Here is an 18,492-nt window from a genome sequence, read left to right as displayed (position 1 = left end):
TGTCAGCGACTGTCGTTGCAGCTATTCCCAATGGAGCATTCCATACGAACACAAACTTTATATATCTACGAGAAATTCAGCCTTACACTATTACAAAAATGTTTCAGGTTGCATATATGCGTCGAGCTAATGGGCTTGGTATAAACGACAGAAAGAAAAAAGAAGGACAAAACTTGTTGTGTTCAGGGGACCTGTCTTAGATGGGGTAGAATTGGCACTCTCACGACAGATATGGGTCCTGACTCGACATTGCAATGTCAGGATTTTCGCATCGCATTGGCCACACAAAGAGGCGGACTACTCAGAGGTTGTGAGGATGAGAAGTTATAGACGGTTGTGCACTAATTGTGCCATTGCCCTGTTAGCATAGGATTATGGTGAACACCTTTTGTTCTATCTGGACTCTCTACAGGCACATAGTCCACTCGCCGGTCTTTACTACTGTGGAGGCTTGATATGACAGATAGGAGGGAACTCTATTTCTATTTCTTAGTTGAACCTACCTACCGAATTTCGGACCTCTAGCTCCATCTATGAAGAAAGTACCAAATGGATGAATTTTGGTACGAAAATGTTCGATTTGTAAAAAAATAATTTAGCCGCCCATCATATATTTCTAAGTTTTACCTTCATGCCAAATTTCAGGTCTCTAACTCCATTTGCACAGAAAGTACCATATGGTACCATTATTGGTACCAAAATGTAGGAATTGTAAAAAATGTTCACGTTTTTCACTTCTTAAGCCACAGATTTAGATATAGCTCCGATATATATTTTCCTCCGATTTGGACTTATATAGCATTTTTGTAGTCATTTGCTAAGCGATTCACTAGAAATTTGGCGGGAAGTATTTCCTTATGGCTCTCCACATTGATGGTGCATTTCATAGAAATCGGTTCAGATATAGATATAGCTCCCATATATATATTTTACCCGATTTTCACTTCTAGAGCCACTGCAAGCACATTTATTGTAACTCCCCTTCCCTTACCCTAATTTTTAGAAGCGCCAGATCTCGGTGGTTGGTTGTGCGATTTAAGCCAAATTTTGTGTTTTATGTTCAAAAATTTGGTGTTCAAATTTCGGATGGAGTACTTAGGGGGGCCCCAACCCCAAAACCTACTAAATATATATATTGACCAATCACGACAATATGGGACTCAAATGAAAGGTATTTTAGAATAGAAAACGTATCTGATATCCAACCAATTTTCTTGGTGTCTACCCTTTCCCCAAAAACACCCCACAAACAGCAATTATTTACTGACCATCGCAATATGGGGCCAAATAAAGGTATTTGGAAATATAATACGAATTTACCGATCATGGTTATATGTGTGGCTCAAATGAAAGGTATTTAAGATTTGAAAACTAATTTAATAAACCATTTTGGGGCCAAGTGCTTGGGGGACGCCTCATCCCATAAACTCCCCTTAGACCAATGGCAATATGGGGTTTAAAAAAATGGGTGTTGAAGGTAGAGCAAGATGCTGCCCTGCAATGGAATCTCAACAGGTAGAGCACGTTGCTAATATTTTTTCAGGACTAAGTGTCTGGGAGACCACCTCTCCCTAGAAAACATCCCTAAATTGGACATGCATATTTACCGATCTTGGGGGTCAAATGAAAGATATTTGGGAGTAGGACACTTACGATACCACGTTTCTGTAAATATTCAAAGGACAATTTTCTTCCATATAAAGTAAAAGAAGGCGCAGCAGAGCGGGCCCTGTCCAGCTAGTTTACCATATAAATTCAACAACCAGCACAGCAGCAAACACAAAAACCAAATTTATAATTTATTTTTGGGGTTACATTTATCAAGGCGTATTATTTTTTTTATTATATTTTTGGAAATATCAAATAAATTAAATCTTATTTGCTAGAATATGACCGCTTAAAGCTATGAAGTACAAAGGCATTAAAGGCATTTTTTTTTTAATTTTAAAAATAAATTACATATATATGTATGTATACATCAATGAATGAATACTTGGCTCGTTTTATATGTGTGCAGTGATTTTACAAAATAATTATTGTACTTAATATAAAGGACGATTCTTTTTAACGTCATATAGCATTGTTTTTTATTATAGTCTATAACGTTTCGTTATAGTTTTTTCTTAACCTCAAATCCACCATTTTCTCTGGCAACATCTTCGTATCATGATGAAAATTAATCAACTATTTTTGGTATTAGCAGTCGCTGTTTTGCCATCAGTCGTTTTAACAAAATTATAATTTGAACTTTGGCTAAGTCTGGAAAAAGAGCAAAACGAAAAGACATGTTATAACATTTTTCAAAAATATATAATGTTACGATGATAAATACAATTAATTTGTTGTTGTGTCAATTAATTGGTTTGGTTAAAATTTAGAAAATCATTGAGTAGTTAGTTACCATATTTTTTGTTTGTTTGTATATTAGAGCTCACTTTTTCACATCACCCAGACGTGGTGCAGTTGGTACTCTTAAATGACGACAACGACGCATCATTAAAACATCATGTTTGAAATAGCGCAAGCAATGCCATTGTGGAACTTTGGGCATTATCATTTCGTGCTGGAAATAGAAGAGAAAATTTGAAAAAGCAAAAATTATTTGTGGGCCATGTAGTTAAAGTTTATACAATAAAGCCATTTTAGTTAATAGTTAACTATGCTAGCCATTAGCAGAATTTCTGCTAAAAGTGAATTAATTGACTTTAGAAAATTAAGAAAAAACACCCAAAATGAGAGCTTGTCTGTATAGACATTGCTGTGTGGCAAGTGGCACCGCCTTGTTGAAACCACATGTCATGTAAGTCAAGCTCTTGCATTTTGAGCAAAAAAAGAATTGGATATCATCTCACGGTAGCGCTCATCATCCACAGTTACGTTACAATTCGCATCATCTTTGAAGAAGTACGGTCCAATGATGACACCAGCCCATAAACCGCACCAAACTGTGGATGGATGCATTGGTACCTCTGTGCTGGTAGTTGAAACCACTTGTCATGTCAAGTCAAGCTCTTGCATTTTGTCCAAAAAACGAGTTGGATATCATCTCTCGGTAGCGCTCACCATTCACAGTTACGTTACGATTCGCATCATCTTTGAAGAAGTACGGTCCAATGATGCCATCAGCCCATAAACCGCACCAATCCTATGGTGGAGGGTATAAAAAGGAAATCGCCCAAAACTGACCTATAGACAGCATACAAGACACGTCAGCCATCACAGACTTCGCAACACATATCAGCTCCAACAAGGGACTCAACATGTTCAACAAACGCGGCCACCCTCATGGCTGATCGAACACAACCACAAGCCAACGAAAATAATGAAGACTAAATGCTACAGCAACAACATGGGCAGGCCGGGTGCCAGGCCATGTTAAGCGCAAGCACCAACCATGCATTCTCTTCTATCACAGAAGTAATTACGCCAGAGAGTAGGTTCTCTGCAATGTATTTCGCTTAATCTCGTGAGTACACTAGGCCATGAAAGGTAATGAAACGTGCTTTTGAAATCGACAAATAAGCCAAGGACTTATTTGGCATTCGAACCGCTCACACAGTTCTGTACATGGATACAGACATCTGCAACTCTGCCCATGAACATTCCATTAAGGAACAGAAGCCAAATTCTCACAAATCAATGAGTGCTGTCCGATTCAATTTTAAGCTCAATGATAAGGGATCTCCTTTTCATAGCCGAGTCCGAACGGCGTGCCGCAGAGCGACACCTCTTTGGGGAGAAGTTTTTACATGGCAAAGTACCTGACAAATGTCGCCAGCATTAGGAGGGGATAACCACCACTGAAAAATTTTCTGATGTCCCTGCCATGATTCGAGCCCAGGCGTTCAGCGTCATAGGGGGACCTGCATACCTCTGCGTTACGGTGGCCTCTGGATACAGACATCTACAGTTCTCTTTTCCTCACGAAAGCCGAACTTTTACGGAGAAGTACCCCCCTCGTAACCTTCCCTAAATCTTGTCACAATTATCCTCTCCAATACTTATGCAGACACGGGGAATAGACTAATGCCCCGATATGACATTGAATTACTCCTCAATTGATTGGGCGATTTCAGAAGGACTACGACTCGGTCACATTGCCCCGTACGACAGAAATATTCTACTTTGACACATCGTGTGCCAAAAGATAATAGCTAAAAAATCACCCTTTACTTGTTTATATTGTAGGATTTCTTTGTACAGCTTAAACCAATTAGGCTTTGATTTTGCTTCTATTTCGCAAAGAAAGCAAAATGAAAACCTTTTTAAAAAAGTTAAGACAAATACATTTATATCCTACACGACCATTGCGGTACAGGGTATTATAAATAAGTCCATTTATTTGCAACACCCAGAAGGAGACCCATTGATAAGTATACCAATCGACTCAGAATCACTTTCTGATTTGATTTAGTTTTGTCCGTCTGTCCTTGTTAATTTATGTATAAAGTACAGGTGGCAATTTTCGTCGGATCGTCTTAAAATTTGGTATAGACATGTTTCTCGGCCTAGGGATAGACCTTATTGAAATTGGAAAAAGTCGGTTCAGATTTGGATATTGCTGCCATATATATGTTCGTCCGATTTGGACTACTATTGCAATAATGTGGTCATTTGTTAACCGATTCTATCGAAATTTAGCAGAGAGGATTTTCTTGTGACTCTCGACATTATTGGTGAATTTCATTGAAATCGGTTTAGATTAAGATATAGCTGCCATATATGTATATCGCCCGATTTTCACTTTTAGAGCCACTGCAAGCGCTTTTATTGACCAATCTTGCCAAAATTTTGTACAACGCTTTGCTCGACGACTACCACAATATCAGTTTGGTCGAAACCGGTTCCGATTTAGATACGGCTCCCATATATGTTCGTCAGGTTTTGATAAATATTGCAATAAAGTGCTCATTTGTTTACCGATTCTCTCGAAATTTGGCAGGAAGGATAATCTTATGACTCTCGTCATTACTGGTGAATTTTATAGAAATCGGTTCATATTTAGATATAGCTGCCATATATGTATATCGGCCGATTTTCACTTCTAGAGCCACTGCAAGCGCATTAATTGACCAATCTTGCAATAATGTTGCCAACCGTAGTATTACAGTTTGGACATACTTGCTCGAATTTGATACGGATTGTTTAGTAGCCCGTCTGAAAACATCCGCCGAAGTCCTTAAAATTGATTATTGTTGTTGACTTTTGCCTTTCCTTACTGATTTTATTTTTGTTAATTTGACCCAACCCACAATCTTTTCCTTTTGCCGCTATCTGCATTTTGCTTCGTGTGTAATTTTTTTATATTGCTTCTTAAATTGATTAACAAAGACTTATTGTCGTATAGTATGAAACTTAGACGGTAAAAATAGTAACCTCATAAGTTAGGAGTTCTATTTTTATATGACGGCGCTTTTTCAACACAATAACATTCCAGAAGACAAATGTGGTATTTGTCTTTATTGGATGTTTACTATACATACTTGATACTTCTGATTCAAAGAAAAGGCATGTGTAGGCTGTTCTATTGACCCAAAATAACAAAACTCAGACGATTTTAATAAAGGGGAGCAAAGGTTGATTTCCCAACAACGCTTTAAGCAACTTGTGTCATATCAACTTATACTGGTATGTCAATCACAACTTCACCTTAAACTTTTTCTACGACTTTTTCTAATTAAAACTAATAAGGATCTTAATTTAAGATTTTGAACAAAAGTGCATAAATTTAGATTTGCATTACAATATCATATCTAACAGCCCAATTCTGAAAACTCCCCAAAAGCCCAAAATAAACTCCTAAGGAATTAATTTTTCCCTCGAATAAAATCCTCCAATACAGATTGAATGGGGAGAGGAAAAAAAAAATATTGTGATATGTGTTGGTCAAAACACGTATTCGGAGTGTAGAAAGAAGCACTCAAGTGTTTGGGCTTTCTTAAGCGGTGCAAGAAGTATTTCACCTCTACTGATCTTCTTAATATCTATACTACCTACATCAAGCCGAGGATGGAATATAACTCTCATCCACAGCAGGGGACTACTTAGGGACAGCAGGGTATCCAACTCTATTACTTCTCTTGAATATCGTCGGAATATCGGTAACGTTGTACTGTCTATCGTTATTTTTATGGCGTGTGTTCTTGAGATATCCGGCTTCTTTTTCCTGACTTTTGGATATTCACCAGGAATACAGGACTTGCCAAGAAGTCACAACCGTTTGTAATTGATTGGCCAGTTGACCTAACCATGCATTATCGATAAAATTCTTTTTTCGCCCGAACCATTCGTATGAGGAATCGACTTCTGGCGAATGTCTTTCCCACCAGCATCGACGTTCAGAGATATAAGATGAATATCAATATTTATTAATACCGCTTTCCCCCCTCCAATCCTTAACTTTAACCACCTGAGTGTGGTTACGATGAAAAAAAAGAACATATATCTTTCAACCGATATGGCTGTAGAAGCCAAAATATTATCCGATTTGGCTGAAGCTTGGAACAGTGAGTTGTACTAGAGACCACGATGTAGCTGCCATATAGACCGATCTGTGGATTCAAGGTCTAAAGCTTATAAATTGCCAGATTTCTTTGAAATTTAGATCTGCGAATTCAGGGCTTTAAATCCATGAAACCGCATTTATTTCCCGAATTTTCTGAAATTTGAAATAGTGAGTTGCAGTCGTACACCCAATATTTGAACGGAGTATGGTTCAAATCGGACCAAATTTGGATACAGCTATATATACCGATCTGTGGATTCAGCTTACATAAGCCGCATTTATCGCTCGATTTCTTTGAAATTTAGAACAGTAAGCTGCACACGGGCACTCGATATAAGAACCAAGTATGATCTACATCAGACCACATTTGGATATACCCAGCGGGAAAAGGCGGCGACTTCCATGCCTGATATCATTTCTTTTTTTGCATCCGTGAGGCCTGGTCTCCAAATTTTAAGTTTCTATCTTTCTAACATTGAGTGACATTGCCGGGCTAATACTTGCCTTTCACGGTAAATAGATGGCCTTAAGAAGGACGGAGTAAGTAACATGGGAAGGAATGTGTTAAGAAGAAGCATCTTTGCCATTAAACTACAACCTAAATAACAGCTCTTATTGTTACGAGTCCCCTGGTTGTTCCTTGATTAGACGTTCGTAGATTCATCCTAAGTGGAAATAGTGTTAAATCTCACAATATCTAAATCACTCCACCCTAAGGTGAATAAACCACCTAATATTTGAGAAACAAATATAGAATCCTTTGTATTCGACGTCTATTGTTAACTTCAATGTTGTCACCATTAGACTTGTTACTTTCGTCATTCAGTCATGTTCTACAATGTAAGTTTTTCACCTCTGATCTATATTTGCATTTTTTACTATTGGAAATATAAATTTATGATCTTTGCTATTTTTAACTAGGTTAAATCCATTGTTCCCAACATTTTCTAAAGGCGAGATACAAATAAAACTTGACGTAAATCAAAGTGAAATCAAAATGGAATAGGGGTCTCCATTATCATTGGGTTTAAGCTTTAATCGGACTGCACTCATTGATATGAGCAAAATATCCTCCGTTCTTTAATGGATAGTTCATGGGAAATTTAGTATATATATGGGAGCTGTATCAGGTTATACACCTGTTTGGAATATGCTTGGCACGGCTGTTGGAAGCCACAATAAAACATTGCGTGCAAAATTTCAGCCAAATTGGTTGGTAATTGAGACTTCTAGAGGCTCATGAAGTCATATACGAAGATCAATTTATATGGCAGCTATAGCAGGCAATGAACAGATTTATACACTTCTTGTCAAAGTTGTTGTAAGTTAAAAGAAAATACCTCATGCCAAATTACAGCTAAATCGAATGAGAATTGCGCCCTCTAGAGGCTCAAGAAGTCAAGATCCAAGACCGGTTTATATGGCAGCTTTATAGGGTTATGGGTTACCGATTTGGACTATTCTTGGCGCAATTTTTATGAGTCAGAACAAAATACCTCATGCCAAATTTTAGCCAAATCGGATAAAAATTACACGCTCTAGAGGTTCTAATCCGAAGTCAAAAACCGAGATCTGTTTATATGGCAGCTACATATATCATATACATATATCGTGTTTTGTTTCACTGTCAAATATCTTCAGTTTGGTCTATAATTTAACCATGAATCTTCTTACAAACAACGCTTGCAAATTATTGAATTGTATTATCAAAGTGAGTGCTCTGTTAAGAAAGTTCATCGCGCGCTTTTTTCGTTGAGCGACGAAGCTAATTTTTGGATCAATGGGTACGTAAATGAGCAGAATTGTCTATTTTGGAGTGAAGATTAGCCAGAAACATTGCAAGAGCTACCAATGCATCTAGAAAAAGTCACAATTTGATGCGGTTTATGGGCTGTTGGCATCATTGGACCGTACTTCTTCAAAGATGATGCGAATCGTAATTTATCTTTGATGATATCCAACCTTTTTTAGCCCAAAATGCAAGAGCTTGACTTGCATGACATGTGGTTTTAACAAGACGTTGCCACATGCCACACAGCACACGTAACAATGGATTTATTAAGAGGCGAGTTGGATGAACATTTTATTTCTCGTTCGGGACCGGTCATTTGGCCGCCTAGATCGTGCGATTTAACGCTTTTAGACTATTTTTGTTGGGACTATGTTAAAGCTCATGACTATACAGACAAGCCCGCTTCAATTCACTCATTGGATTGACAACATTTCTTTTAGATATCAAAAAAATTAAGTGACCTATTTTCAAGATTTCAAGAAACTCGCTTCATCCGTTTTTGAGTCTATACGGAACACACAAAAAACACAATTTGATTTGCGTACACCCAAAGAAATTAGTCTGTTGATATCAAAAATTAGACTGCTGATATTAAATTAAAATTTAAAATTCTTGAATGAATCCAAACAAATATTTTGAACTTCTAAACAACAATTGTGGCATTTGCTATATATTAATAAAATAAATTTGCCAATTTTGGGGGTTAATTTTTTGAAATTCGTTCAAAAGTTAGCAAATCATAAAAAATTGGAAAAAAATTTAAATTATACGCTTGTAACATTGAAAGATAAAAAGAAATATACACTTTTTTGAAAAATTTATTAAATTTTTGAGCTTTTTTTAACTTTTTATCATTTGAAAACAGCAGAAAATGTTTGCTGTTTTCGGAAAAAATTGCTGATTTCCCATTTCAGCAAACATTTTTGCTGTTTTTACTAGCATTTTTGTTGTTTACTAGAATTTTTGCTGTTTTTACTAGCACTTTTGCTGTTTTTACTAGCATTTTTGCTGTTCTTACTGACAAATTTCTCTGAGTGTATATAAGATTTCGTCGCAAATTGATTTTCATAGAAAATATCGTCTTAATTTAATTTTCAGCATTTGATTTTAAGATTTGCCAAAACTTGATTTCCGAAGAAAGTTTCGTCAAAATTAGATTTTCGAAGAAAATTTCGTCGAAATTTAATTTTTGTAGAAAACTTTGTCAAAATTTGATTTTAATTAAAAGTTTGGTCGAAATTTGATTTTCATAGAAAATTTCATCAAAATTTGATTTTCAAAAAAATTTTGTTGAAATTTGATTTTTTTGGAAAATTTCGTTAAAATTTTATTTTCTTGAAAAATTTCGTTGAAATTTGATTTTCTTGGAAAATTTTGTTGAAATTTTATTTACTTGACAAATTTTGTTGATATTCATTGAAAGTTTCGTTAAAATTTGATTTTCCTTGAAAGTTTCGTCGAAATTTGAGTTTCAGTGAACATTTTGTCGATATTTGATTTTCATAGAAAATTTTTATTTTAAATTTTCGCCTTGATTTGATATTGAATTAACCTTCGTATAATTTTAATTTTTGGCCGATTTGCTTTTTGTTTAACATTCAAGTTGTTTTACTCCAAAATTCCTTTGACTTTTCTTATCAATTTTTAATTTTTGTCGATATTTAATTTTATACTAAATTTCGATGGCATTGCAACAAACTTTTTCATTCACATCATTCATAATTTTTTTTCTTCTTGCTTGTGCGTCCTGAAGTCTGTCATAATCCATTATATCGGTGCTCGCTTTCAAAAAGGACATTGTCGACGTCTTCGTCGCCACATATCCTTCTTGGCTTACCTCATTGACTTTTGGCACTGGGCCACAATGGCCGACAGCAGGCATAACAATAAGCCAAGCGCCTAAAAATATCACCATTGATATTAAAATTTTAAAAAGTTTTGAGCACATTTTTGAAATTGATTTGATTTTTTGTTTGTATTCGAAAGCGTAGGTAATCAATTGATAATTTTGTATTCCTTTCTTGTCACTCGAAGCACGTTTATTCTTTAAACATACACACACACACAAATTGGTGCGGCTTTTTTTCGTGTTTGTTTACACGCGGAAGTGTTTTTCTTTATGTTTTTGCTAAATTTGATATAACACACGCACTCATTTGCAAATCCTCCCTCAGTAGCGTTCGGTTCAGTCTCGGTTTTTCGATTGACCGGAGAGTGTTTCAGAGCAGATGATTTTATATTGGCCCAAAAATTGCTAACAGTAGCAGCCAAAAGACTCGGGATTCCTCACAACACAGCAGTGCTATTTTCTCCATATCTCCTCCAGCAGACGCAACATGCTGGCGTTATCGCTTTAATGTGACTTTAGTGGTTTAAGTAAGGCCCTGGGCTGGAGGAGGCCTTATTTTTTATATCTGAAAATAAAATTTTGCTTAATTCCCTTTAAAAATCAAAATTTTCTATGAAAACCAAATAACCACGAAATTTTGTATGAAAAACAAAATAATTCGACCAAATTTTTAGAAAAAAATATAATTTTGACGAAGTCAAATTTTGACGAAATTTTCTTTGAAAATCAAATTTTGACGAAATTTTCTATGAAATCAAATGTTGACGAAATTTTCTATGAAAACCAAGCTTCGACGAAATTTTCTATGCAAATCAAATTTCGACGAAATTTTCTATGAAAATCAAATTTCGACGAATTTTTCTATGAGAATCAAATTTCGACGAAATTATCTATGAAAATCAAAATTTCGGCGAAATTTTCTATAAAAATCAAAATTTCGGCGAAATTTTCTATAAAAATCAAAATATTCTATGAAAATCATATTTCAACGAAATGTTAATGCAGATCAGTTTTCGACGAAATTTCGTATGTAATTATATTTAAACGAAATTTCTTAAGAAATCAAGTTTCGTGTGGAATCAGATTTCATATGAAATCAAATTTCGACGATATTTTCTACAACAATTCAACATCCAGGGGATTTCCTTTAAAAATCATCAATCCAGAGATTTTCTATAAATATCAAATATCGACGAAATTTTCTACGAACTCGTAGAAAATATTCGATTAAAAGAAAATTTCGACAAAATTTTCTGTTAAAAAAATCCATTTAATTTTCTATAAAATCAAATTAACAAGTAAAAGCGTGCTAAGTTCGGCCGGGCCGAATCTTATATACCCTCCACCATGGATCGCATTTGTCGAGTTCTTTTCCCGGCATCTCTTCTAAGGCAAAACAGGATATAAGAAAAGATTTGCTCTGCAATTAGAGCGATATCAAGATATGGTCCGGTTTGGACCACAATTAAATTATATAATGGAGACCTATGTAAAATGTCATCCAATTCGAATGAGAACTGCGCCCTTTGGGGGCTCAAGAAGTAAAATAGAGAGATCGATTTATATGGGAGCTGTATCGGGATATAGACCGATTCAGACCATAATAAACACGTATGTTGACGGTCATGAGAGAATCCGTCGTACAAAATTTCAGGCAAATCGGATAATAATTGCGACCTCTACAGGCTCAAGAAGTCAAGATCCCAGATCGGTTTATATGACAGCTATATTAGGTTATGAACCGATTTGAACCATACTTGGCACAGTTGTTGGATATAACATAACAAAACACGTCGTGCTAAAATTCATTCAAATCGGATAAGAATTGCGCCCTCTAGAGGCTCAAGAAGTTAAGACCCAAGATCGGTTTATATGACAGCTATATCAGGTTATAGAACGATTTAAACCATTCTTGGCACAGATGTTGGATAGCATGACAAAACACGTCGTGCCGAAATTCATTCAAATCGGATAAGAATTGCGCCCTCTAGAGGCTCAAGAAGTCAAGACCCAAGATCGGTTTATATGGCAGCTATATCAAAACATGGACCGATATGGCCCATTTACAATACCAACCGACCTACACTAATAAGAAGTATTTGTGCAAAATTTCAAGCGGCTAGCTTTACTCCTTCGGAAGTTAGCGTGCTTTCAACAGACAGACGGACGGACGGACAGACAGACGGACGGACATGGCTAGATCGACATAAAATGTCACGACGATCAAGTCTCAGACGAATATTTCGAGTAGTTACAAACAGAATGACGAAATTAGTATACCCCCCATCTTATGGTGGAGGGTATAAAAAAAAGTTTTTCAAGGGCCATCTCAGCACTTTTCTATTACCCATGTGTAGCACTTAGCTTTACTCTGGGCTAGTGGTTGAAAGAAAACTTATAAATTCGGTGAAATTTTCTATGACAATAAAATTTCAACGAAATTTTAATGCAAATTAAATTTCAACGAAATTTTTATGCAAATCAAATTTCGACGAAATTTCGGATGTGATTATATTTCAACGAAATTTCGCATAAAATCAAATTTCGTATGAAATCAAATTTCGAAGAAATTTTCTGCAAAAATTAAACATCCGGGCATTTTCTTTGAAAATCAAACATCCACGAGATCTTCTCTGAAAATCAAATATCCACGAGATTTTCTACGAATTTTGAAGAAACGTCTACTAAAAGAAATTTTCGACTTAATTTTTCATAAAAATCAAATTTTGACAAAATTTTCTATTAAAAAACAAAGTTCACTTTAACTTTCTCCGAAATCAAATTTTTATAAAAAATTAAAACCCCGTTTTTCAAGGCCCATCTCAGTACGTTTCTACTACCCATGTGTACCACTCAGCTTCACTCTCGGCTAGTGATTGAGAGAATTTCATAGTGTTTTTGTGTTGTCATGTTTGTCGCAGTGTTAGAGGGGGTTGGGAAAACCAACCCTCCTTCCATTACTCAGCTAACCAAATCAGAGCGGTTCTATCCAAAAGATACAATAACCTAAGTGCTGTGTATCTCACACATTCTACTGGATTACACACGAAGTAGCGAGAAACTTTCGGTTACAACTGGCTGTGCTGGCTGACACTTCGGTTTTATGTTGCAACAGTAAAGAAGTGCACAAATGTTGCAATGTGTTTATGTGCAATGTGTCACTAGACCATTAGGGATTTTGTAACACATCCAGATACGCTGCTGCTCTTCCTGAATTTTCTTTTTGTGACTTCGGGCTTAAGTCGTTTTCTTCATGTTTTGTTGTTTCATCCATCCCTTCGTTGTTGTGTTTGGCTTTTCCGGGGTAAAACATATTCTCGTCTACATTACACACCCTGTATAAAGTTTTTTCACTCATTCCATTCGCTTATTAAAGTATTTGTAAACTCGGCTGCTGCTGGCTCCTTTTTTAATTGGATGCTTTTTTGCGCGCCTCCTCCCAATCCTCATGCTCTTCGCCACCAGAATCGTTTGCAGTTAGTATGAGTTGCATTTCACTAGGAAGGCATATATTTTTATGTGTGGGGTTAAATCATATCTGTCCCCTTAATGGCGTGATGAATTAAAGCGCCATGTAATGTGAGGCACGCGCTTTTTATTGTGCCACTTCAATTTTTTCCCCTCATGATAATTGAATTGATGCAAGCGGGTGCTTTAATTTATGGAATTTTGCTATATGTAGGTCAAATGATTGGACATGTTGTTGGACAGATATTTGAGCTGCAGGTTATGCCGCTGTAAGATTGCAATGCAAAGTATTTTTTTTTAACGCATATATTTTCCTTTATTTTGAATTAAATAACAAACGGGTGTGGTAGTTGCTGCCAAATGGGAATGATATTTTCTATAATTGGGTCAAATAATTGAAAATGTTCTGCAGATATGCGAGATGCAGGTTGTAGTTGAAAAAATATGATTGCAACAAATGCAGCTCTATGTCTGAAGTTAAGAATACGGGATGAACATAACAGACAGTCAGTCTGTCATCGCGAACAGAAGATGGAAAATGCCTTCTAATTCCTATCGTTAAACCATGCAGATCACTTTAAAAAGCCCAACAACTTGCGAATGTTCACATCCGCTAAATTAGACAGGTTCACAAAGAAATGAGAACTTAAAGTGGAACTCCTTCTGACTGCCAGTGCGGGACACACACACAAAAGGTGTTGTATAGTCTCTTCTTCTTCGATGTCCTCACAACTTCTGCAAAAGTCGTTGCTGGCAACCTTCAGCCTATCAGCATGTTTTCCGATTAGACATTGACCTGTCATGACGGACATAATGACTGAGACGTCTGTTCTTGCCAGTGACAGCAAAGTGGTAGACCCCTTCAAGTCTATATTAGGCCACATAGATTTGGAATGCTCGCAGCCCCCTGTTTGTGACCATCCATCATTCGTTATCCTTCGGACTTGGTTCTGAAAACTTAGCTTACATGTCGCTAGATGCCTCTAGCTCACTGATTCAAGTTTCCCTGGAATGTGTAAGATAGTTTCAAGTCTCGCTAGCTCGTCCGCTGTACAATTCTCTGCCATGTCTCTGTGGCCCGGTACCCAGAACAGGTGAATTTTGAACTGTTCAGCCATCTCGTTGAGGGATCTGCGAAAGTCTAGGGCGATTTTTGTGTTCAGAAATACGTTCTCCAGGGATTTAATGGCTGTCTGAGAAGATAAGGAAGATAAGGATCCCCGCTTGATACACACTGCCGTGGTCGGATAATCTTTTCGATATGACCAGTTCTAGATCATTAGAGTACACCCCAAAACCCATATGGTTGTCTAGTTTGGAACCGTCCGTATAGAAGTCTATGTAACTTCTATTGGCAGGGATATTGAAGTTCCGATTGGTTCTATCAGGAATAGTGGCAGAGTACTTTTTATCAAAAAGCGGCTCAGATAGGGTGTAATCCACACTGCCTGGAACATCGGACATTGTGTCAAAGATAACACAGTGTCCATAGCCATCACATGACCAAAGAGAAAGCTTTGGCTCACGGCGGTGGTCGCAGCAATTGTCTAGGCACAATGCCCACAGTCATTAGGTGTAGCATTAAATTCAGTGCATCAGTTGGTGTCGTTCTCAGTGAGGAAGTGATGCACAAATAAGCCATTCTTTGGATCCGGTTGACTAAGGAATAATAAATGGACTTTTGAAGTACCGTCCACCAGAGCACAACACCATATAGCATTATAGGTCTGATAACTGCTGTATATACCCAATGCATAAAGCGCGGTCTAAATCCCCAACTTTTGCCAAAGGCTCTCTTGCCTATGTATAGGGCAAGAGTTGCCTTTCTTGCCCTTTCCAAAGTGTTTGAATTTGAAGTTCAATTTCCTGTCCAACAAAACATCCAAGTATTTGCGCTTTCTGTAAATGGAACATTCTCTCCTCCCAAGCAGACAAGTGGCACTGTAGGTAACTTGTATCTCATGCTGAAAAGAACTATTTCTGTCTTGCACGGATTTACGCCTAGACCACTTTCGGTAGCCCACTTCGCTGTTGCACGTAAAGTTTTCTAAAGTATATCTCTTAGAGTACTGGGAATCATTCCCCTAACCGCAATTGCCACGTCATCAGCATATGCGACCACTTTACACCTTTTTCTTCGAGAGACAATAGTATATTGTTAATTTCTATATGGAGGCTACTGTTGCGCAGAGGTGAGTATGTCCGCCTATGACCCTAACGCCTGGGTTCAAATCCTGGCAGGACTATCAGAAAAAAATTTTCAGCGGTCGTTTTCCCTTCCTAATGCTGGCAACATTTGTGAGATACTACGCCATGTAAAAACTTTTCTCCAAAGAGGTGTCGCTATAAAAAGGAGTTCCCTTGTCATTAAGCTTAAAACTTGAATCGGACTGCACTCATTGATATGTGAGAAGTTTGCCCCTGTTCCTTAGTGGAATGCTCATGGGCAAAATTTGTTGTATTTGTTGTTTGTAATGCCTATATTCCATAGTGGAGGAGATAGTACCCCTACTTGAGGAGTTCCTCTGCTTACCCATCTTTTTAGATCCACTGATCCCAAGCCTGCCGTAATGCATCTTTTAGTAAGCAAGTTATTAATAAACGTTTTTACGGTAGAGTTGATGCCTAGAAACTCCAACACCTTCATGATTGACGTCGGTTTTGGATTATTGAAAGCACCTTCAATGTCAAGAAATGCTACCATTGTATATTCCTTGACAGCGAGATAACCCTCTATGTAGTCGACTAGGACGTGAAGGGCTGTTTCTGTGGATTTGCCTTTACTATATGCATGCTGCTGCCGAGATAGGCGATCTCCAGGGATCTTTGCCCTAAGATATGTTTCAATCAATCTCTCAAGAGTCTTCACCATAAAGGATGACAGACTTATAGGGCGAAAATCTTTCACCTTCGTGTGGTAAGGTTTTCCTGTTTTCGGAATGAAATTGAACTTCGTGTCGCTGCATCCCACAGGTATATTTGACATGTTGATACAAGCAGAGAATATTTCCTTAAGCGAAGGAACCAGTCTATCAGACTCAACTTGTAATTCAACCGGCGATACTTCATCACATGGGCCTGGCGACTTAAAGAAATCGAAACTTCTTATCGCCTAAAAGATTTTCGGCTCAGACTTAATGGTCCTAATAACCTCCGACGAATGCATACCAGTGACAACCTCTTCTAGCGTCATGTTGTCCGTTGTAGAATTTCCCGGGAAATGTCTTTCAATGAGTAGTTCTAGTGTTTCCTCACTAGACATCGTCCATACATTCTCCGACTTCTGAATATACCCCAACGTAATAGGTCTATGGCTATAGTAGCTATGTACATGCTCTTGCATTTGCTAAGTAGTATGGGGTTGCCCAAAAAGTAATTGCGGATTTTTTAAAAGAAAGTAAATGCATTTTTAATAAAACTTAGAATGAACTTTAATCAAATATACTTTTTTTACACTTTCTTTCTAAAGCAAGCTAAAAGTAATAGCTGATAACTGACAGAAGAAAAAATGCAATTACAGAGTCACAAGCTGTGAAAAAATTTGTCAACGCCGACTATATGAAAAATCCGCAATTACTTTTTGGGCAACCCAATAGTATAGGGTATTATATGGTCAGCTCCGCTCAACTTTTGCCTTTCTTTACTTGTTTAAAAAAAAAAACTCAGAAGTAAAGCCTTTTGTGGCTTGTTTGCTTGTAAGATTAGCTGCCAATAAAACAAATATCATATAACACTTGTTGACACTTCGTATCAGCTACCCTGTATATATTTTGTAGTGTCGAAAAACAACTCTTCGACATGTAAAAAGACGTTGATTATAGTCCTGTATTATATTCCCCCCACACTTCATTGAATAATCCCTCTTTGAGATTCAACTTTTACTTTCGAGAGCTCTATTGGCGCTACTGAAATCTCTGATTGTTAATTATTGTAGTAATTACTAATCATGTTTGTTTCAAAAATAAAGTAACTTTTAATTGTTTTGTTTAATATGTCGGATGTCGTTTTCGTGCACGTCCAAATATTCACTCATATGTGTGTCATTTTCTTAACCTTCAGAAAAATGTTACTATCGGTGTCATGTCATTTCCTGGGAATTTCTCATTTTGTGTAATGCGTTGTTTTCCGTTTTCGCTTTCTTGATTGGCTTTCAAGTTCAGAGTAATCTGAAAACACACAAAACATAATTATAGAGTTGATTGAACTTAAAGCCGCCTCCTCCACCAGATACCACAATTGAAAGTGCGCACAAGGAAATGTGATAAAAACAAGCTCATCTTGCAGTTGATGATATGTCAAAAACTGTCTCTTGAATTTGGGGTGTAAAATTAAATGTGACATAAATGAGAGGCGTAAAACATGACATGAAAAGAATACAAATCTTAGCCTTTTGTATAGACACATACCTAATTGGAAAAATTATTTTTAGGCATAGATCTCTCCCCAACTCAAAATGTATATCTTTGTAGAAAACAAGTAAAAGTGTGCTAAGTTCGGCCTGGCCGAATCTTATATACCCTCCACCATGGATCGCATTTGTCGAGTTCATAGGGAGATCGGTATATATGGGAGCTGTATCAGGCTTTAGACCGAGTCAGACCATATTTGACACGTATGCTGAAGGCCATGGGAGAAGCCGTTATACAAAATTTCAACGAAATCGGGTAATAATTGCGCCCTCTAGATGCTCAAGCAATATCAGGTTATGGACCGATTATAATCATACTGAGCATATTTGTTGGAAATCATACCAAAACACCTCATGCAAAAATTCAGCCAAATCGAATAGGAATTGCGCCCTCTAGAGGCTCAAGAAGTCAAGATCCAAGATCGGTTTATATGGCAGCTATATCAGGTTATGGACCAATTTACACCGTA

General features: G+C 37.0%; 2 protein-coding genes across 2 annotated transcripts in view; one reads left to right on the top strand and one right to left on the bottom strand.

Annotated features, from left to right (window-relative positions):
• Positions 1-18,492, top strand: part of LOC106081212 (uncharacterized) — a 44,228-nt gene that overhangs the window by 15,095 nt on the left and 10,641 nt on the right. The gene's annotated exons all lie outside the window — the stretch shown is intronic.
• Positions 1,985-10,775, bottom strand: LOC106081214 (uncharacterized). Its single transcript, XM_013243024.2, has 3 exons — positions 10,135-10,775; positions 2,436-2,563; positions 1,985-2,259 (listed from the first exon to the last, which is right to left on the bottom strand). Exons 1-3 carry the CDS (start codon positions 10,243-10,245, stop codon positions 2,181-2,183), a joined length of 318 nt encoding a protein of 105 aa, XP_013098478.1. The 5' UTR covers positions 10,246-10,775; the 3' UTR covers positions 1,985-2,180.

Source organism: Stomoxys calcitrans, chromosome 3, assembly GCF_963082655.1.
Source record: "Stomoxys calcitrans chromosome 3, idStoCalc2.1, whole genome shotgun sequence".
NCBI lineage: Eukaryota > Metazoa > Arthropoda > Insecta > Diptera > Muscidae > Stomoxys > Stomoxys calcitrans.
The sequence above is the reverse complement of the archived record's forward strand: the minus strand, read 5'-3'. Positions and strand labels throughout refer to the sequence as shown.